Below are 23102 nucleotides of genomic sequence, written 5' to 3' on the forward strand. Positions count from 1 at the left end.
AAAATTCAAATCTATGTTGCTGGAAAATGACTGTATTGTCCCTTTAACAACTCACCACCATTGGGCTATTCCATTTATAATCCACACTACCCCTGTGGAAGATATTAGAAATATGTGACGTGTCATGTCAAAAGGAGACACTTTTGGGCAGGTTATCAATTTTGAGGTTTTTACATATCTTAAATATAGGGATATGTTGCTCCACAATGCCGTTTTCCCCAATGATATCGGACATTCCTAAGCGAAGATATTGAGTTCGTAAGTTATGGTATTAGAAAATTGGAAATTGAGATATCGGGCTTTAAAAATATTATTTACAATGTTATGAGTAGCAATTACCTTGAAAAATGTCTCAAAAAATACAAGATGCCAGTTATATTCCGGTCTGAAACTATCAGACAATATTTTGAACATTAATAACATCACAAATTTGCAACAAACCCAAATTGTGAAAAAATAACCCCCGGGCAGATTTGTGGATATTTCTCCATTTACGATCCTGCCCAAAAGTGTCTCTTTTTGACATGACACGTCACATATGTTCCACACAGGGAGTATGAATTTCAAATGGAATGAACACATTAAGCAGCTCCATTTGATTTTCATACACCTTCTGAAAAAGATTCAACCTGAATCTTCCACCGAGGAAAGGTGAGTTTTAAATGGAACTGTCTAATGAGTTCAATCCATGCATACTACCCTGTGGAAGATCTTTCCAGAATCTTCCACTGGGGTAGTGTGGGTTTTAAGTGGAAGTTCAGAACATACTTTCAAGAACCAACATGCCAAGCGTGTCATTGATAACATTATCAGAACACACTGGTTCTCAAAGTGGACACCTAAAGACCTACCTTGGATTTCCTCTGAGTGCAGCATGGTGGAGTGCATTAAATCCATTGTTGTTGGTCACACAAATATCTGCGTTATTATCCAGGAGAAGGGACAAGATGTCATCTCGTTTCTTGCTGATGGCATCATGGAGGGCGGTGTCTCCTTCAGAGTCCTGTACAAAAATAAATTGGTACAAAAAGTGTTATTGCAATTAGGCATTTGTATATTCTTGCTGATGGCATCATGGAGGGCGGTGTCTCCTTCAGAGTCCTGCACAGAAATAAATTGGTACAAAAAGTGTTATTGCAATTAGGCATTTGTGTATTCAAAAATCTAGTTCTCCTGACTTGAGAGAAGCTGAAATCTTTGATAACATTCTGAAATTGATTGAAACAAAGTTGTGTGTTCCCCTTTATGGTTATTAGAAGAATAAGGCAAGTTTGGTTGTTCATTCATTCATTTATTTTTTTCATTTTTATTATTTATCTATTTAAATGCTTCTTTGCTTGCTTATGTGGCTGCTTCAATACAAGTGATTATTTCATGCAACTTGATCGGAATATCACCCTTGAACAGGATTTGAACTTGGGACCTGTGTGCATGTTAGCCTACTTTCTTACTTATTTCCCGGAATTATTTACTTCCGACTTGTATCTTATTATCAGTAAAGTCAGCTATATATATATATAAATTGCAATGTGGAAACCATAGAATAAAAGACCAGGTCCAAATGTCAGCCGGACATGGTACTTGATATATCCTGAATGACAGACAGCGGCATGCACTGGACCATGGCTGACAGTAACTACAGGTATCATCCAATATGCTGGCTATCAAAAGGCTGACTGACTATAGGTGGAGAAGGGGTTTACCCTAGATTTGCCTCTATAACATTTCATGCTCAATCTCATCATATGGAATATATTATAGATGGGTCAAATGACCAGTAATTTGTTGTTTGTGTCCCTCCCATGGAATTAGAATTCAAATGCCCTTCTTCATTGGGTGTGTGATATATTTGCAATAAGTTAAAATGATACTCAAAGGTCAGGGGAAAGAAAGTTACATCGTTAGACCTGCCCAGTTGCCCAGTATGTAATTCAAGAGACAGGCTTCCTCCTGTTGTAATACATGGTTCCCTCATCAATTTTAAAGGTTCCCAATGATCTTAAAAGATCTACCAATCTATTAACCCTAACTCCCTAGATGCTTTTTGGCAAGGGAAAGGAAGAAGATGGGGAGAAAATAAGTTTTTTCCACCCTGGTTTTGAACCACTAACTCCTCAGGTGGTGAGTAGGAGACCGAGGATAGCAAGTCATGTCCACAGTGCTTATTAGGAAGGGTGCTAATTCAGTTTAATGTGTCCGCAATTGATGAGGATTACCACAAATGTTGGACATTTCCAGCAATTGCATTCTCATACAAAAAGGTCCTCCTCTCTATATTATGAAAAGTAAAACTATATATTGAGCATAAGGGACCAAACATTTTGCATTCCCCTTTGCACCCGCTAAAAAAGTTCAGATTCCCCCCTTGTTTTCCTTTATTTCTCCATTCAAAACTTAACATTTCATTTCAGTTTTCAAGTAAAAAATTCAGATTCACCTCAACCCCCCCCCATTTAGATTCCCCTTAAACATCTCTGGCGTAAATATTGAACGGTCCCAAAATGTACTAAATTGTCTGTGTCTTTATTTTAATTGGTACATACCTGTTTAAAATATATGCAAGAAAAAAGAAGGCATCAAAAGATGTTCATCACTGCATGCAAGAACACTCACTAAAATTACTTCTCTTAACGAATTAAGCAAACACCCCCGTATTAAATAACCAAAATATATATTTTCCTGGTACATTTTTTTATTCAACATGGAATACTTAGTACGTAACAAAAAGTATTCCCCATCAAATATTCTATGTAACATATATGGAGTCTGAAGCGGCCCTAATGTTATGAGGCAATGATATAACCACTTCAGCTGAAAGTAGGTAAACAGAGCAATGACATTCAACTTATGAGATGAATGTCCTTTTTTTCTGCCTCCGCAGGAGGTAGTATGCTTTGAAATTTACACCTAAAATGCCGCACATTGCGCGGCATGTAGGCCGATTGTACAAATTTATATTCTGACAAGTACTCTAATTTCCGCCCAATATCGAGAGCCCAATATATATCCCCCACCTCTTTGCGCCATACATAAATTCGCCTATCGCCATTTCGAATGTTCAAAAGGTAATCACGCTTCCTCAGCATGTGCAATAAATTAGCATTAAAATTAATCTTATTCTATTTGGATTCTAGAAACGCCTAGCACGTGGCGCCAATGGCGTGGGTCTATCAAGTTAATGAATTATGCATTAGAATATTTTCAAACTCATATGTTGTATAATTGAAGACCGAATTAAAAAAGACTAGCTTGCGTATGCCGTTCTGTAAACCAGACCAAAAATGCCATACTGCGCAGGTCAGCAACCAATCACGGCGCGTATGGCATTTTTGGTCTGATTGACAGGACGTCATACGCAAACTAGTCTTTTTTAATTCGGTCTTTAATTATAGGTTGTAGCCTCAGCGCTCATCAGCAGCCACACCACCTCAATGCCTTCGTGTGATCAGCAGCTTTATCGTTGAAGACAAGTTGGAAAACCGTTATGCTGTGGCAATGGGAATACACCTCAAACAAGGTTTAATTTCATGATTACATGAAACCTGATTATTAATGCAAAAACTTTGGCTGGAGAAGTTGAAGCTGACGTTCATGGCGACACTTTGGATGTGATAATTTGACATCATGGATTGTTTTGTGGAAAATTGGAGGTATTTTTGTTTCCCTCGGCGAGTCAGCAGACCGACTGGCATGCATGCTAGGCTCGACTAGGCCACAATCATGATCCGATGCATTTGAACTGCAATGTATGGTATGATACGCCTAGCAGCGCCTATGGTCGGCTTCATTGCTGCCCGGCATTGCTGTTCAAATACATGTACTAAAGTATTGCAATTTTATTGCGTTGATATAATTCGAATAATTCGCTTTTAAAGTATTTGCTTCCCCAATTCCCATGCGTGGTTGTGTTTTATGTTCTACTGAGTACTGTTGCAATATTTTTGCATGCATACCCATGACCGCTTTCAAGACTTTGACTGAGAAATTTGCTTTTTGTTTGTTAAGATAAAAATAAAATGCAAGAATCATCTTTCCCCACACAATACTTCTTACAAACAAGGTGTTGATATTGGCCCTTTCGATGCAAGACAAAGCACAAATGAAGGAAACAAAACAAAACAATAATGTTTTTGATTTTTTATTCAATTACACATACAAAAGAGTAATGACCTATAAAAAGACCCCTAAATATAATAATATTAATATTATTTTAGTCCTGAATACAAAATATAATAAACAAGCATTAAAAAATCTGAAACGCGTTACAATCGTAATTTTCAGTCAAAAAATCGACGAGAAATGACTCTTGATACAACTTAGGCATATATGCATTTAAAAAACAGAAACGGCTGCCTGCATCTGGAACTCTTCATATCTGAAAGTTTGAAGGTCTTATTTCATACATCAGAATTATCTGCAAGATGGCTTTAGGTGACCGTGGCCCTATTGGCTAATGCACAAATTTAGATTTTCTTTCTATTTAAATAATATGTTAAAGCTTATGCCCTGTAGATTACATTCGGTTCTTGAGATATGGCCTGTCAAAATGGTGCGAACCCAAAACAAAAAATTGGCAACAACTTTCTTTTTATTTTCTATATTTTTGACAAGTCCAGTTGCCAGATGATTTTCTAATTACATGTATGAATTATGCAAAGTAAAGATTTCAGATACAATTAAAAGAGCTATAGTAGGCCTACTGAGGCATGGTACATGGGTAGAACACACACTGTAGACCTACTACAAAATTACGGTTAGCGTTTTGGCAAATTTCAATTTGCATAATTAATTTGGGCCACTTATTAGAAAAGTTGATTAGGGCCCTAATTAATTATGCAAATGGAAATTTGCATGGAAAAAGGCATTCATGGGTTTTATATCTTATTTTGTAGCCGATCTGAACATTCTACTTTGTACAATTCTTGCATATATAATTAGAAAATAAGGCCTACCTGACATCATTGCATATCAAAAATAAAAGAAATTTGTTGCCAACTTCTTGGTTTCAGCGCCATTTTGACAGGCCATATATTTTGGTAACCGAATATCCGATTAAAATAAAATTTTCAGTCTTGTAATCAGGAGAGAATGGACTCACATATAAAAATCAGAAAAAAATCTATATCCAATAGCGTTACCTTAAAGCTAGCATTATAAGTGTCTCCTTAACTAATAACAAAAGGTGCCCACTGGTATCTTGGAGGCATTGTCTTTTTTAAAGACATTTCTTGTTTATTATGTTATTTAATATTGTTTGTATTAATTTCAAGAGCTGCATTTAAATATTTGAGCTTTCATATTTAGCCCCTCCTGGTGGGATTGCTACCATGCGCAATATTTTTCTATGATGTAACAAAAAGTGGAACATCATTTTACACACATGAAATTTAAACTCTATCAGTTAAAATAACACCCTTATATTCTCAGTGCCAAAACTAAACAATCCAATTCTCCCATTTAAATGATCGCTTATTTCCTTATCCTTATTTGTAAGTCAATAATATAAGTTACATATGTTATATAACCTATTATATACCTCATATATAGATTCCTGTCATCTGATTGGTTAAAAGTGCAGTCATTGAATTAGCTATGCCCTCCTTTTTAAGAATAACGTAAAAACTGAACTATTCCCCGGGCAATAGTCTTTTAAAAAGACTATTGCATAGTCATTTTCACGCCCGTCCCGTTCAAACTCTACGCGCGATGGCGTGTTCGCATTACACACGCGACGCCAACGCGCTGCCTGCCAATTGCGGTGACGCGATCGGTTCATAACGAAAAAACTTTCTTTGTAAATTTTACCATTAGCCTATGAACAATAAAATAGGCCTTTTAACCAATCAGAGTGCACACCAGTAAATACAAGTCTCCTACACCCTGGGAGAAAAAAATCAGTGTTTCAAACGAGGAAACGTGCAATACGACTGAATTAAATCCATTAGAAAAGGCTTTGAACCCAACTATTAGGCCCTGATTCATATTTAATCCTCATTTAGGCCTGGGAAATAGATTGTCTGTGAAAAATGAGCAGGATCTGACTTTTTATTACAATTTGGCTAAACTTTCAAAATGTGTTACATTTCCGAAACACCAAGCTATTTGTAAGGTGGCGTACGCTGTATGGGCTATAGGGTGATCTAGTCAGCATTTTTCTGGAAAAAATGCTGGCCTCCGTATATAATTTCTACAATAGATGACTTCATCTGACCTTTGACTTGCAGAAAGGGTAAGTTTTGAAGAACTGAGTCGCTCTGGAGTCAAGAAAATGACGTTTTCCTGGACCCTGTTTGTACAGAAAGTCAATGGGAGCTATTTACTGGTGTGCACCCATCAGATGACAAAAATCTATATTAATGCGGTTTATAAAACAAATATTGACTACTTTATTCGGGTCATGGTTAACATTATAGGCCCGCGGTGATCTCAAAACCATGCTATAACCCTCGGCTGCGCCTCGGGTCATAGCATGGTTTTGAGATCACCTTGGGCCTATAATTTTAACCATGCCCCTCATAGCAGTCAATATTTGTATATAAGTGATTAAGTTTAATATATTATATAAGTTATACAGGCTGAGTCAAAAAAGAAGTAAACTCATGTTTGCGGGGCTGTGACTATAGATCTGCAAGGAATCTGCTATTATGAAAATATCATTGGAAAGAGCAAATTCTACAGGTCTAAAAAAAAAAAAGAATTGTTGCTAAAAAAGCTACCCAATACTTCCTGGCAACACTGTATTTCGATGCTAGACAATTTTCGCGAGCAAGTCACGCCTAGGTGTAAGTACACACAAGTAAATGACGCCATGCAATTTCTCCTGAATTTTGGACCGTAAAATTTAGATACTTCTTTTGTCTAAATGAGTATGTACAAACTTACCTGGAGTTTTAAAGTCAGAAATTTACATAACTTACGAAAACGGATATGAATATTCACTTGCATCAAGTTATTAGTAAGTGACAACAGGCTAGAATAAAAGAATGGTCACACCTAGGAGCCTAACACTTCAGAATAACAATGACATACGAAAACGGAAACGAATTAGAAAACAGAAACTGAAAAGATAAAAAGACTCTTGGTTCAATTTTTAATAAATTATACCTGAAGAGGCTCATCAATAGCTTTATAATTGTTTTGTACTTTCTACTTTCTGGTGTACCAGGATAAAATTACAATACAGAGGCATAAGGGGCTGTGTAATACACAGAATCATGCATAACTCGCAAAACATCGATAATCAACAATTTTGGGAATAAGCTTTTTATCATGGATATCTACTAAAAATATCATAAGAAAAGGATGCTAGGATCACAAAACTCATTTAATCAGTGTAATCAAGTAACTGATAAAAATCCCTTAAAAGGGATGGCTCCTGTCATCATGTAGATTTTTCCACACATTAAAAAATGCACACATACAGTGTATGTGTACATATGATACACAGTACACACCTACCCCCACCCCACGTACACACCTACAAACACATGACATTCAATCATTCATTCTCTCATCTGTTTGAGAGTAAATGAAAATGACTGTTACTTGTTTCAACTCATGTTGATCCTCCCAAAGTTACTATCAAGCCAGGGATATCAACCTTGTTGCGGTCACACACTAAGCATACTTTATGATTTCATGACATTCCCAAGATTCAGCTTGATTCAGAGAACAAATGAAGATGACTGTTACTTGTTTCAAACATCAACTCATGTTGTTCTACCCTAAGTTATTATCAAGACAGGGATATCAACTTTGTTGCGGTCACACACTAAAGCATACTTTCTGATTTTATGACATTCCCAAGATTCAGCTCAGCATCCTATTGCGTGCAACTTGATAGGGGGTTGAATGCATACTATATTACAACGGTTAATTTATTAACAAAACTTATTACTTATTAACCACCCAGTTGTATTATTGTAAAGAACTCAAAAGTCAATTTTATAATAAAAATTTTAATTGCAGTTATTGATGCGATGGTTACTCATGGGTAGCTTGTCATGTCCCCTGTTGCCTGGTACTGTGTCAGAATGGGCTATTCCTGTTGAAATCCATACACCCCCTAAGGAATACATGACCTTAATCTTCCACACAAGGAGTGTGAATTTCAAATGGGTTACCTGAATGAGTGAATTCCTTTTGAAATCGACATACCTGTGTAGAATTAAGGTTAGGTTTTCAATAGGGGGTATATGGATTTTAACTGGAATAGCCAGATGTTTGTGTTACTTGTTGTCATTGTACCAAACCACTCCTAATATGGGTATACAGGATACCGGTATGCACAAGATTGCTAATATATTTACTATATTTCATTAAATTGCCAAGCACTGTTCACTTTTGATTTCATAGTTAAAGTAAAAGTAAAGGAGACGATCCTGTATAAACAGTGATCGGAGTGCCCATCTCTCTTTCATTGGCGATTAGGCCTGACTCCTCCATGTAATGTTGCTATAGGGGGATCGCTACACCTCCTCCACAGCGTGCCTTTTAAGAATGCTGGCACCCATTTATATACTTGGTTGGAGAGGAGTAATCAAGATAAAGTGTCTTACTCAAGGGCACAACACAATGGCGTCGCCGGGGCTTGAACCTGCAACGTTCCAATTTTGAGTCAGAGCTCGTTCCGATCAGCCACCATGCTACAGATTTGACAGGAAAAGTCATTAATATGTATACTAATTAATTAATGGCTGAAAATAATTTAAATATTCTGAGCGGCCAACCCTACTTGGCAAGTCCATCTGCCCGTAGAACAGGTTGGGTTTTTTGTCACCCAAATGAACGATTCCAAAATCAAACTTTTAATTTTGATATCAAACCACTTTCCAAGAACGGACAGCTTTAGATTTACAGCATCGCAATACATCAGTAGTAGGTCTTGTTAAGCCTTCTGATAGCAAATATCAAGATGGGCAACATGCATACCATATTGTCGGTAATACGTGCCCTGGGAGTATGCATTTTTCAAAAGGGAGCATTTATTAGGATAAAGTTCTCAATGAAAAAAGCTTTAAAATCTGGGCAAAAATTGCATATGACTCACTTTTAGTTTGTTTCTGGGTTCAAATCCAATTTGAGGCGCCACATAACAACATATTATTATGTAAATGCAACACATCCATAAGTGTATTTTAAGCAAGAATGTAATTTATTCAATGAAATTCTATCATAATCTAAGTTAGAAATAGGGTTTGTTCATGCAATCAAGACAGCCAGCACTGTTGCCACTTTTAAGCCTACTCCCATGATATGGCATGGAACGTTTTGCATTTTCATTCATTTTTTAATTGAAACCATCATGAAGCGCATTTATTAGAGGGGAGGCATCTATTATAGACAATATAGTCTATTAAATTAGGTCTCAGTAGTTCAAATAACATCTACCGGACACCAGATGATCTGTTTGGCAGCAATAAACTTGGAACACATCCACAAAACATGTCATAGTCCCAACACCAAAGCATAGGCTACTAATATTCCTATATGTTTGGTCATATCTTTTGACTCTATATTGGATCAATTTTACCAAAATTTGTCACTATTTAACATACAGAAATAGGAATAAGAATAAAATAATTACGTGCCAGTGTAGGGGTGAGTTGACATGTATTAACCATGTTAACATTGGGTACACCCTCTATTGTTCTGAGATCAAAATTGCCAGGCAAACCATTCTGTAGTCTACATGATAGGCGAGATCTGCTTGTTCTCTGTTGACAAGGGGCAGTCTTCAGTGAACGACTCTTATCAGAGTCATCAGTAGACAAGGGGCGATCTACATGTCTCATTCTTAGATACTTTGTCCTGAAGAAGTCAGAGCTACTCCTGACGAAAGCTTGACAGTTCTAAACTTGTCCGACGGCGAATCCGCTAAAAACCCACTAATTACATGAAGGAAGTTGATTGTTTTTGCATTAATTTTGGTTTAAAAGCAAATAATCCAAGCAAATAATAACATAAATGTATGGATTATATACAATAAGCCAAATAATTAAGGTACCAGTTACGTTCACCCCCTGTGTATCCTAAACAAAGGCAGATATGTCATAATTGGAACCTACAGCCAATAGCTGCATCTTTTAGCTTGAATTGTAAGACCTCATTTGTTGACACTGTTCAAGAAATAAAGACATGACAATCCAAAAACCCAAGAAAGATGCAAATTTAAAAGTTGCAGTTTGCCGCATTGCATGCCCTATTGATTTTATTTTGTATCTTCATTAGGTTTTGGATCACCGTTTCTTTCATTTTCTACCAATTCAAAGAGTACACAGGGGCGGATCCAGGAATTTTCAATAGAGGGGGCGCCGAGCCACCGCCGCAGCTCGGCGCCCACACAAAGTCAGGCGCCGCTCTGCAAAAATACACAGAGTCAGGCACCGGTCTGCAAAAAATAGAGGGAGCGCGCCGGGTGCGCCCCCCTCTAAATCCGCCACTGATACAGGCATCGGCTGCTTGTTATAATTTTGATATATTTGTCTCTATTTAGGATATACAGCGGTGAACACAACTGCTACCTTAATTATTTTGCTTACTGTATATATAATAAATAACAAAATACAAAGAAATTATAGCAGCCCTAACACCAGTTTGGGCATCTTCCATATAATGCAACATGAGCAAATAAAAAACATCAACAAAACATATGACTATCCTGTTTGCATGTCTGTTTTGATGTAAGCAATGCGTATTATGTGATGCTGACATCCATAGGTGTTGTACAACTTATCCCTTAAAAACTCCACCCAATGCCGACGATAATTTTGTCATGTTTGTTTGTTTGTTTTCAATTCCTGCATGGACAATATTAAGCCTCGCTTTATAAAAAAAACCAAAGTATGAACTGAATACCAAAACAATGCAATTAATGGCGAAACAATTAATATCAAATTCTCACAAACGGTAGAGGTGCATTTTTTGTCAAAGATGTACTACACGTAATCAACTCTTTTGTCAGTTTGTAAACAGTTTAAATAATGGGCCTATTGCCAGAATGCTTCCCACGGTTTGCTGGCTGGATGAGCAGAAAGGTCCAGTTGTCTAATGCATCATCTAGGATGATGATTAAATATCCCTTGTAAAAATATCGACAGGGCTAGCTTGCTTGATGGCTGTTTGACAGAGAATAGAGAACAATGTTAATGCTGCTGTATCACACTTTTTCTTGCAGGGAATCAATTGTTAACATTATATGGCAATTATAAACTCAACCAATAAAATATCGAAACAATTATAGATGGTCAGATTTATCGGGAACTGAAATATATAGCAAAAACTTATTTAATGTTTATAAAGCGCAGCTTTCTCCCTGCGCATTTTGATACCTCTTTCGTTGTTTCTATGATATCATTTGGTCGAAGTTATGGGCGCTTGAGTGGCTTCAAGTCGGATTTTGAAAGTTGCACTTAGCTCCTATTCAAGCCAAACGCGTTCGTCGTGTACACACACACAACCCCACCCACCATCAAGACAAAGGACACCGATGTGCTCTGTTTAATTAACCATGAACTTTACTTTATTTTACCATAGACTCTGAAGAGTCTATGATTTTACTCCTTCGACTTCCAACTTCAATACTTGCTACCCTTTACTTATCTCTGTCTTATCTCATGAACTCTTTCTGCTGACATCTCAATACTTGGTGTGCCCACCATCACTGTCTTTCACTGCCTGGATTCGTTGTCGCATGCTCTCAACAAGATGTCTTATCTTCCTTGGTTAGTGTCTCGCCATTTCCTGCGCAAGATGCGCCGAAGGCCTTCTAAGGCGGTGTCAGGCTTGATTGATTTGTTAGCTTTGCTTTGAAGTTGGAAGTCGAAGGAGTAAAATAAAGTAATGTTCATGGTTAAGTAAACAGAGCACATCGGTGTCCTTTGTCTTGATTTTGTGTGTATGTGCACAGGAAGAACGCATTTGGCTTGAATAGGAGCTAAGTGCAACTTTCAAAATCCGACTTGAAGCCACTTAAACGCCCATAACTCACCAAATGATATCAGAGAGCAACAAAAGAGGTATCAAAATGCGCAGGAGAATGCTGCGCTTTATATACATTAAATAAGTTTTTGCTATATATTTCAGTTCCCGATAAATCTGACCATATATAATCGTTTCGATACTTTATTGGTTGAGTTTATATCAAATTCCCTACAACAAAGTTCTTATCAAATTTCCTGCAACATAATTTGTGGGCAATAATTGCCAACTTTTAATTAGGTCTTTAAATTTTTCCCTGTGAAAATCACTTTGACCCTTCCCATTTTCAGCTTTTAAAAGTTTAAAAGCAAATACCTTGACCACCACCATCACATGCAGCTATGACCTAATGTTGGTTGCGATTGGATTGGAAATGTATGAGACCCAAAAAATTTTACCCAAAAATACAAAATGTTCGACAGATACACAGACGGATACAGTGACTGATACACAGATTATTCGGACATATGTGATGTGATCAAGCAAAATGAGTCAGATGTCGGGATTATTGATTTTGAGATATAGCCAATAATACTAATAGTATTCAAATTCCTTTGTATTTTATTGTTCTGAGCAACACTAAAATCGCCATATCTCTGGAACCGTAAATCAATTTATGATGGGGGTTTCAGCAAAATAAAGCTCTGAGAATGGCTTATGTAATAAAATTGAAAACTGAATTTTAATTTTGATTGACATCAGACTCATTTTGCTTGATCGCATCACATATGGTCTCCCTATGGAAAACCTAAACAACCTAAAATCTCATACAATTACTACTGTTTAAACTTTTGATTTTTTAATAAATAACATAATGTCATTGTCATGTTTATTTTATTCATGGAAAAGTCATGGGATAAATCACCAAATGGACAAAAAAATTGTGTGCCGTCTGATAGTGATAACAAAGTGAACCACTTTCAACTTCTAGAACACTTGGTAGCATTTGTGCCATCAATTTGAGCTAGCAACAACGTGATATTTCTGGCACTGCTCCTAACCATAGAGGGCCTCCTTTGACTTCATCTCAGCTAGTATTCTCTTCCTGGTTACAAGCAAGCCAAATTTGCGACAAGTTAAGTCCTGTGCTCATCCTAGCTGTAAGAAATCCTTGAATAGCTTGCATTCTCTTCTAGCAAGCAGGCTAAAATCATCGGCATCGCCAAGCTGCAAATGTCAGGTGCCCCTAGGCTAGTCTAATCAACCCAGTGGTATAACATGTCTGCAGTTAGCTAGAAATACATGTGGCTTGATTCAAAACTCAAGAGCTGGTGTCGTTCGTTCGCGTGCCGTACTAGCCCGGGCCAGCTGATCGGTAAGGGCACGAGGTACACCAGACAAAGTCACATAAGTTCATAGTCTTGGTGAACTTCACTTGCACTCATTCGGGCTTAATGGGGCGTAATGCTATCAAACGCTAACAATTCCATCGTGATTTTATTTTTGATGTGCCCTTCATATGATAGCAACTTAATCTTGGCTACAAGAGATTGGTTTGACTACAACAAGCTCAAAACATTATTATTCTACACAACTTTCTAAAAGTTGTTAAATTTGACTTCAGATGAAGAGTATAAGTTAAATAACTTTCCATGGATTTATTATCTTTCTTCTTAACCAATCCACTGATACATTGGTGACTGGTGTACTTTTCAACTTTGAAAATGTCAAAACCTTTACCTCTTTTCCCATCTGCTGCTCTCAAACCAGGCCTGATTTCCCAAACCGACTGATAACGAAATAGATCTTGGTCCTGTCGTCAAACTCTTGACATGAAAATAGCCCCTGCTTTATTGGGTGAATCTAACATCCTAAATCTTGTGATTAATTTCATTACAAAGTCCACAGAGATTGTTATGTGAGGAACAGGCTCTGATGTCTTGTTATGTGAAACAAATTGGTGAATAGATTGGATGAAGGCAAGATGAGAAGGAGGATTACAACCACAGTGCACGCATGGGTTACTTTGTCAACTTTGCATGGAATGACATACCCCCCTAACTAACCAAAGGTCACAATGTCAAACTTCTACAGAACTTGTACTCCCTGTTTACACCAAGTTTATTTTCACCAACTTTTTCCTAGTTCCAAACTAGTTTTCCAACTTTTTCTATCTTTCCTTCCTCCTTTTTTCTCTCCTTCTCCTTTTTCATCTTCTACCATTTTAATTTGTTCTTCTTTTACCTGTTATATTCCACTACCCCTCATATACTCCTAATTACCTTCATGACAATTTTTCTCCATCTCTCTTTCCACCCCCCTCTCTTTCTCTTTTCTCCCTCTTTGCTCTCTTCTCCTCTCTTTCCCCTGTTACTTTTCTCCCTCTTTTCATCTCTTTCCTCTTTCACTTTTCTCTCTTCTCCTCTCTTTCCCCTGTTACTTTTCTCCCTCTTTTCATCTCTTTCCTCTTTCACTTTTCTCCCTCTTTGCTCTTTTCTCCTCTCTTTCCCCTGTCACTTTTCTCCCTCTTTTCATCTCTTTTACTTTTCCCCCTCTTTCCTCTCTTCCCCCTCTCTCTTTCTTTCTCTTGTTCTCAAATGTCTCCCTCTTCCTCTCTCTCCTACATCTCGTTACTGTCATATTCTTGTTAACTGTCATTAGTATCATCAACATCATCACTGTCAATATGGCAATTACTATAATGGTAATTATCATCATGGTCATTAATACTTGAAGAGGACTTGTGGTATCAACTTCAGAGGCCAAAATACCACGATAAGTCCTTGTAATTGATGGCAAGGCAGTGGTATCAACTTCAGCAGCAGAAATGCCAAGATCCCTATTCTAATTGACAGCAACAGACTCTTCATTGTCAATATGACACAGTCAAGTCTTTTCCATGTTCCTTTCTTCATCCAATACATGTACCTTTACATCGTCCCTTTACTTCACTTCCATTCCCTGCATCATCCATTCATGCCTTCTTTCTTAATGCAAAAAAGATGATTTTCAACTCAACACCATTTTGCCGAATATAAATAATTAGAAACTGCCGAATAGCATGTCTAAACTTCTAAATTTTCCTGAACTATTTCACCCTATCCTAAACCCTTCTTTGCTGAGCTCACTTCAAGGCACTCTCTTTACTGAACTCATCACCGATCTATTTCAATGGTCCTCACTCAAGTCAAACCTTTCCTGAACTATTTCCCCCCTACCCTATACACTTCTTTGCTCAGCTCACTTCTAGGCACTCTCTACACTGAGTTCATCAGCCAATCTATTTCAGTGGTCCGTCCTCACTTCTAAAATTGTACTACATTACACAGGCAACTTCCTGCAAAGTTTCAGAACATTAATTTCATGTTCTCCTTGATTGACAACGTCTCAACATCTCCACAGATATAACTCAGTGTCTCGCATTCTGTGTATAAATAAAACCGGATTAGTACAAATTGTAAATGTTACTATTCTCTATGTTTTTCTTGTCAATGAATTATAACAACATCAAATGGATCCGCAAGCAATGTACTATGTCTGTTCACTCATGCCCCGGGGCAGCACGTCAGGGCAGGCTTAACCTCTGCACAAATATTGTTACCGATGCCGAGAAAATGCCTTGTACAATGTCATGAGTAGGGAAAAACTAGCTAAAATGCCATAGCTGCCTTCTGAAATCACTCACAATTAAGCACACTAATAATTACACACTGAATTTTATAAAACCAAACATGTGTTTTATTTGATGCAAATAGGTCTATCAGTTGTGCGCCTACAACTTTTAGGCTCAGATTCTGACCTCTTATTAGTTAACAACGCTTTGTCACAGAACATTTTATACTATCACAGGTGCTTCCGCCATCTACAGTGTAGGGCATATATTAAGTTTTGATCGCTTGTGGTGAAATGGATTGATATTTTGGAAATTTCTCGGCACACATATTGATGACTAGGAGCATACGCTTGTCATACCAAAGGGTGGATCCAAAGAGGGGAGGACTGCTACCACACTACCCCATTATCAGTAAAAACCATGCAAAATCAACCTATTTTAGCCTCTACCATCCCCCTTCCCCCACTTAATTCTGATCATTTGTCAAATCTTGGATCCATCTAAAAGACTCTCAATTATTTTCATGCCTAAATTTCATTTCATAGTAAAATTTGACTCTTTCACCCAATTTCAAATCAATTTGGACAAGGTTTCCAGTATCAAGAGCTTATCTGAAAATTTGGTGCTAGATGAAGGCTCGTTCTGAACTCCAGCAAAATCCGCAAGGCAGCCCTAAACAATCCCCTTATCACACTCTGCTAGAAACCTCTCCTACTTTTGCCTACAGCTAAACTCCTCAATAATAGTCATCAATGGGAATGGGGGTATGTGGAATGTCCGAAATTATCACTTGCCCACAAGGGGAGCTCCATCAAAACCCAAAAATATTCTGCAATGGTGTCAGCATCTTCATCTAGAACTATCTCCCCTCATGATGAAGACAAATTCACATTGAATGACAGGAGTTATTTCGGACCACAAAATATGATCATTTAACAACATGAGTCTCTGGGTGGTAAACTTTAGCCAAGTCCAACATTAAACAGCAACACAAGTTCAGATACAAAGGAAAAACGAAACAAGTTCGTTTCCTGTATATGGTATAAAAATAAATAAGAAATGTGGTTTTTAATTTTTGATTTTTTTTAAGTTTTTTTTTTAGGGTAAGACAATTTCAACTGAAGTTATAAATGTCAGATAATTTTTTGCTAAATTCAGGTGTAATGTTGTCACTTGTTAGCCTCCAGCCTTGTTTTTGGTGTACTACTGCGGTTGCATCCATATTTTACAGGATTTTGTCCAGTTTCACTAAAAATGCTGACAGGCTATTGACTAATTGCATCTTGCAACCATCACATTTCTATGTGATTCAACTTTAAGTTTATGTGCAGGCACGTAGCAAGGTGACGAAAAGAGGCGTGCCCAAAGTTACGAGAAGCTACAAAAATGTGCAAACAAGAGCCAAACATTGAAAAAATGTGCAGAATGTGCAAAAAAGTGGGGTGCTAGGCTAATGGCACTCTAAAACGTTAAGAGTCCCACGTTACATCGCATGGTAAAAATTGTAAAGAAACTGAACAAAAAGGTGTTGTTCAACGATGTATTTAATATAAAATAATTCACTGACGTTTCGTACAAAAGTAAAGCACCTTTTAATATCGCGTTTCTCATATTTGTTTTCCGCGCTCGCAGACATTCTCTATTTCATCACTTTGATAAAGTACTTTTGTACGAAACGTCAGTGAATTATTTTATATTAAATACATCGTTGAATAATGGCACTCTAGCCGCCCCTCTTGCGATGCGCATGTTTATGTGGAAATTGGTTACGTTGTTGGTTATGTTGCGATTTCATCCCATAGGCCTACCCTCCTTGTCCCATCTTGTACTCGATTCAAGAGGACATCAGCCTTTTTGGACCTGAGGGCCAAGTTGTGAATTTCAGAAAGTTTTACAGGCCACATTTAATTATAATTCTTTGTTTTATGTTTGTCAAGGTCCGTATCTGGCCCACAAGCCACAGATACACCATCCCTGCTCTATTCCTAACCCTTAATCCTATGTTAAAATGACAACAAAAGGGCAAGAGCACAAAATGTCAAGAGATGGGCTGATGTAGTTCATTCAAATTGGAAAATAAGTTTCAAAATGCGAAACTTACGATACGTGCAAAACTTGTGACAAAACACACACATAGCTTAGATATATATTTACACTCAGCAAGCATTGTCAGCCTTGAACACCCTAGATCCAACAAGAGCAGGTTACAGCAACGACTTAGCTGTTAAATATCTGTAGATATATAATCCACATGTACATGATCTAGGCACAACCACAGTTCCGCACACATTCAAAGAAATACTAGGCAAGGTCAAAGGGTTTTTTAGAACAAGCTGACAAAATCTTGTCATTATTGCAGTGTCAACATCATCAAATGGAGTGATCAAGCAAAATCAGTCTGAAGCCGGGCATATTCAATTTTCAGGTTTCTACATGATTGTACAGCATTTGCAAAAGTACATTTTGTACTTAAATCCCCGTTAAAATTGAACATTTCGTTCCAAAGATATGAACAGTTTAAGTGTTTCCAAAATGATAGACAACAAAAGAATTTTTTTCCTTCGTTTGTCTATATCTGGAAATCAAAATTTCCAACTTCCGACTAATTTTGCTTGATCACATCACAAATATTGGTCTTTTACAACAAAATACTAACAATATTGGTTTGCAGGTTGTCTTTACTGACCCAGGATACTTGCCAGAGTAAGCCAATCAGCATCATATTATCATTGCAAAGCCTTTCTCCTACAAAAATGACACCAGTAATCGTGGCTCATCAGGTTGGCATGAAATCTAAAGTTTGACCAGATTTAACTTTAGACCTGGTGTAACTATACAGGTTAGAAAGAACAGAACAAATATGAATAGAGCTTTCATCTAGAGATCAGAAGGTTGTGGGTTTGCATTCCCTTGCCCTTGCTTCAAGTTGGGTTGTGTGCCGGAATTGTGTATATTTGTTGGGTTGTTTACAGACCTGCCAACCTACCAAAGTCAGAAAGAGGGACACAGGCCAAAACCTTGTACATGTACACAAACCAGGTACCGACAAATTCAACGACTTGAGGTGTGCAATACTTTCAGAATTCAGGGAAGGTTTTGCAGGTCTAAATTTATCACAATATATGGAAGAGAATGCTACAGCAATATTTTAAAGTGAAATTTGCATCATTTTCTGCTGTTCGTACATTTAAATTTGTCGTCACTGATATTTTCAGAAAACAGGACTGTCCCTCATTTCACTTTAGAAAACCCCAAATGAGGGACAGCCCCTCAAAATGAGGGACAGTTGGTAGGTCTAAGTTTAATTGCAACACTTTGGGTTTGGAAACTGTTCATACTTTCTTATTACTTATATTCAGTTTATTCTTGTAGTGAGCAATCGTTCCCCATTGTGTTTATTTGTTCTTGTGCAGGATGCGTGGCTCCATTACCTACTTTACACAAGAGGTTAGACTTAAGGAGGGATCCTTTAATCTTTTCTTTTCCTACTTTACTCCTGGCAAAGTCCAACAATTAAATTGCAGCCATGCAGTATAAAGCTACATGTATTTGCCTTTTACACAGTATCTACAATAACTTAGACTATATGTAAATACCGTACCAAAAAGTTCCTTCTCCATAGGATTAGACCAGGTCTAAAGTTAAACTTGGTCTAACTTGTTTTGCGCACATGGACCATAATGTATAAAGAAAAAAAAAGAACATTTTGATTTAGAGCATGAACATCACAGAGCCTCACCCTGTAAACTGTCATCATCACTATTAAATGTGTGTACACCTGGTAAAAATGTATTTGAAAAGGGGATGTTTTTAGGTGCAGGGGGTATAGGTTTAATCTGTCAGATGTTCTCTGATACAATGGAGTGAATTCATGTTAAAATCCATACACCCTCTGTAGAAGACAGGGGGTCCATGGGCCTCATGGAAGAACAGAGGATACCTTAAAACATCCACTGAATGAGTAACCCAGGCAAAAGAAGAAATAAAACAATCAAACAAACAAGACATGACCTTAATCTCAAATGCAGGGAGTGTGAATTTCAAAATGGGAATACCTGAATGGGCTATTCCAGAAAATAGAGGAGTAAATTTTCAATCAAAGAAATGTCCGGATTTCCAAGTCTGCTTTCTGAAAACAACTGGATTTCCAGTTGCCAATTTAACTGGAAAAAGCTTGGAAATCCAATCAAATGAAGGAAAAATCACGAAAATGTTGAAAATGAGCTCTCAAATTGAGGATTTCTGATTTTAAACTATTTTTCTGCCAGATTTTTTTGCCTTTGGGCACTTTAAAAGTCTGGATTTCCAACAGTCACGACTGCACAAAAAGTCCGGATATCCGAACTCCTCTATAGGGGGTGTGCATCTATTTTATGGAATAGCCCAATCTGTGACTCCATTTAAAATCTACACCCCTGTGTGGGAGATTAAAGACAGTCATACCTTCCAAAAGAGGAGTATGGATTTCAACTGGGTATAGGCCAATAATTCAATCATTCAAATGCAATTGTATACTCATTGTTTAGAACATATTGCCCACACTCCCTGTATGTCTTAACACTGTCAGGAATACAAAAACATAGGGGTCTCTTCTAGCTTCCAGCTATGCAGCAAAAGAAAAATATTATATCTTCTTCATAAATAAATTAAATTAATTCTTCCTATTTCTTTGTAAAATTAAACTTGTGACATCCTTTAATCACAATCACAACGGTTTCTAATTTGACCCACATACTTGGTTTATCATTACTACAGGAGAGGCATACAGGGGTGCCCTCACTCTCTCTACTATTTACATTATTATACAATTTCATACTGATTAGAATTAATTTACTGGTAAAGTATGTTGCATTCTTCAAAGACAGGTGTGAAATGGGGGACAGGAGCACAAAATATGATGCTGTACCACAGTCGAACTGCCGTATTGAGAACGAGGGCTACTGTACGGTACGCCAACGCAATAACCATATCGTATGACAGATGATCAGATTATCAAAATTATATTTCATACGTAATATCATATTCCAATAAATCAAAGGGGATAGGACTATACTTTGTACAGCTGTAATCAACAATTATAGGTGTGTAAAGGATAAAATGTCGTGATGAATTGGAGCAATTGTGCTGGCTTGTATAAAATCGAGTCAGATGTCACAGGGGCTTATTGTGATGGATTAACTTAGACAAATACAAATCTAATGCCATCTGAAATTCATGGGTCATTTCTGACCGGTAAACGATGAGAAAGTTCAGTGTCAGGCCAAAATGGGATATTGGGATGATGTAGTACTGTACAATGCTGTTTGTACTCATTGTAATTTGTAATTACTCTTGTAATTTGTTATCATTGCATATCGGTTGCACCTGTCAAAGAAGACACTGGAAATCCCTAATTGATTTGTACAGCACTTCTAATCTAATCATTTTCTCCTCAATAGAAAATAACAATTTGTCCTTTTCTTTTGTAATTATTGATAAGAAATCAAACTTTTATTCATATTATGGTATGTTTTGTTTGTGATTTTCCCCAATGAGTGCAACAGTAAGCTTAACTTTCGTGGCAGAGGGCACGAGATGGAACAGCAACCAATGAATGAATTGATCTATCACTAGTGATGTCATGCTGACCAATTGGATACTATGACATAAGTAAATTAGACTATGATATAGCTCCTTGTTACATGATTCCTGATGCTGTTATATTTCACATGTAAGATTCGTGAATCAAGCTATTTCATCAGCTAGCTTTGACTATATTTATAAATACGTATGTGACCCAGGGCACGACATACAAAGACCACCATGTGTGACCAAATGATTCCTCATGCTATTGATCACTATAAGACAAGGATAGGAAAGTTTTAGATGTATAAAGTTTAGTAATAACTTTAATAGCAAAATTATTACAAATTGGGGATTCAGAATTGTATTTGCCAACACAAAAATATAGGAAGTTGAACAAAATAGACAATTTTGCAGCACAATATGGTGTCGTTTACCTCCTTTGCATTCAAAATGTGAAAAAAAAACCCACCCAACATGCTAAAGGTCACTTCTAAACTTCCTGTCTACAAGCTGTTATGGCAGCGCTGTGGTGGCCATGTGTGTATATTTATAAATATATATTTATAAATATAGACATAGCTCACTGTTCATGGCTTCTTGTGGCAAAATAAGGAAGGAGAAAAGCAGTCGATGAAGATACAGCATGGTACATTTGAATTTAACCACCAAATTGTAATCTCTGTGCATTGTAATAAATGGACAATCTTCTTATTTAAATTATAATACATTTTATCAACATTCAGTTCTTTTTTGAATATACTGAATATTCAGTTTAAACACTGACGCCCTTTATCAATTTTTATACATATGCTTTGTCCTTTGATTGCATTTTTCTGTCCCTAGAGAGTCAGTTAAGAATCATCCTTTAATCAGGATTTGAACCTGGGACCCCTGGGTATCTGAACCTGGGACCCCTGGGTATCTGATTTGTCCTCTACTTCAAATAAAAATATTAAAATTTCAATCTTTAAGTTAAGTAAAAACAAAATGTGTATTCACTTTGTAAGAGACAATTGAAGTGTAGAATTTCTCATCTCTTTTAAAATGTTTCTGACCACATCATTTTTCCTTGATAAAACTATTATCTTCGTATCATTTGTATCATATTCAACCTTTGACCCCTCCTAAAATGTTTCCAATCTCGTGATAATCCATCAAGAGATTCCAGTACCTGTTATCCAGTTACATACTGGAGGTACACAGGGAGTGCAAGAGCCTCAGTTCAAAGGCAATGCCGATATTAATTAGGTGTTAAATGATGTCGTATGATGATGGAGCATCACACTGCTTCAATGTACTTCCATATGCCTATGTTCATCCACAGAAGATATCTTACCCTTCCCAGAATCCTTTGCAACATGATGCATCACTTTGTTACATGAAATGATACTTTTATTACTTTGTACAGCTTCCCTTTGTTTTTAATGTTGAGAATAGACTGGTTAAACATGGGGTCGATAAGTGAAGAAATAAACCTATTTTGCAAGATTTGGATTTGCTCTGTTCATTGAGATACTTTTTGTTGTTCTACATAGCAAACCAGTACAGAAATTTGAAATGGAAGAAATGCATTGTAGGAAGTGTACGATATCTTCTGATGTTCACCACTGTTGAGTGAAAAGTTATATATCGGGTGTACAATTGCTACACCGTCTGCTCAAAGTTTTTCTTAAACCATATATATTTCTTTGATTTTATCAATACATATATAGACCAACCTTTATAATGAGTGAATTAGGCCCTATATGTACAATCCTACCGCTTTTACGATGGACCAAGATTGACTGGATTCATGACAAATCCCTGGATAAGTAAATTATGTGTAACTGAACATTTACAAAGTGCTACATTTGGGACAACAAAAGATTATTCATTATGAGATGACACTGATAGATGATATTATAGTGTTGTATGCAACATAATATGCTTCCAAATGTTTCCCATTTAAGTTTGGCTTTGTGAATCACATGACCAGATAATGGAGATATTCATATATAAGGCCTAA

The 23102-nt window shown here is 36.9% G+C and overlaps 1 protein-coding gene across 1 annotated transcript in view; it reads right to left on the minus strand.

Moving 5' to 3' along the window:
• The window catches only part of LOC140138148 (E3 ubiquitin-protein ligase MIB1-like), a 326673-nt gene that overhangs the window by 256204 nt on the left and 47367 nt on the right, over positions 1–23102 (minus strand). The window contains exon 12 of the mRNA XM_072160080.1: positions 852–1003. Within this exon, the coding sequence (XP_072016181.1) occupies positions 852–1003 (152 nt within the window). The remainder of the gene's footprint in view (positions 1–851; positions 1004–23102) is intronic.

The sequence above is a fragment of the Amphiura filiformis genome, chromosome 17, assembly GCF_039555335.1.
Source record: "Amphiura filiformis chromosome 17, Afil_fr2py, whole genome shotgun sequence".
Lineage (NCBI taxonomy): Eukaryota > Metazoa > Echinodermata > Ophiuroidea > Amphilepidida > Amphiuridae > Amphiura > Amphiura filiformis.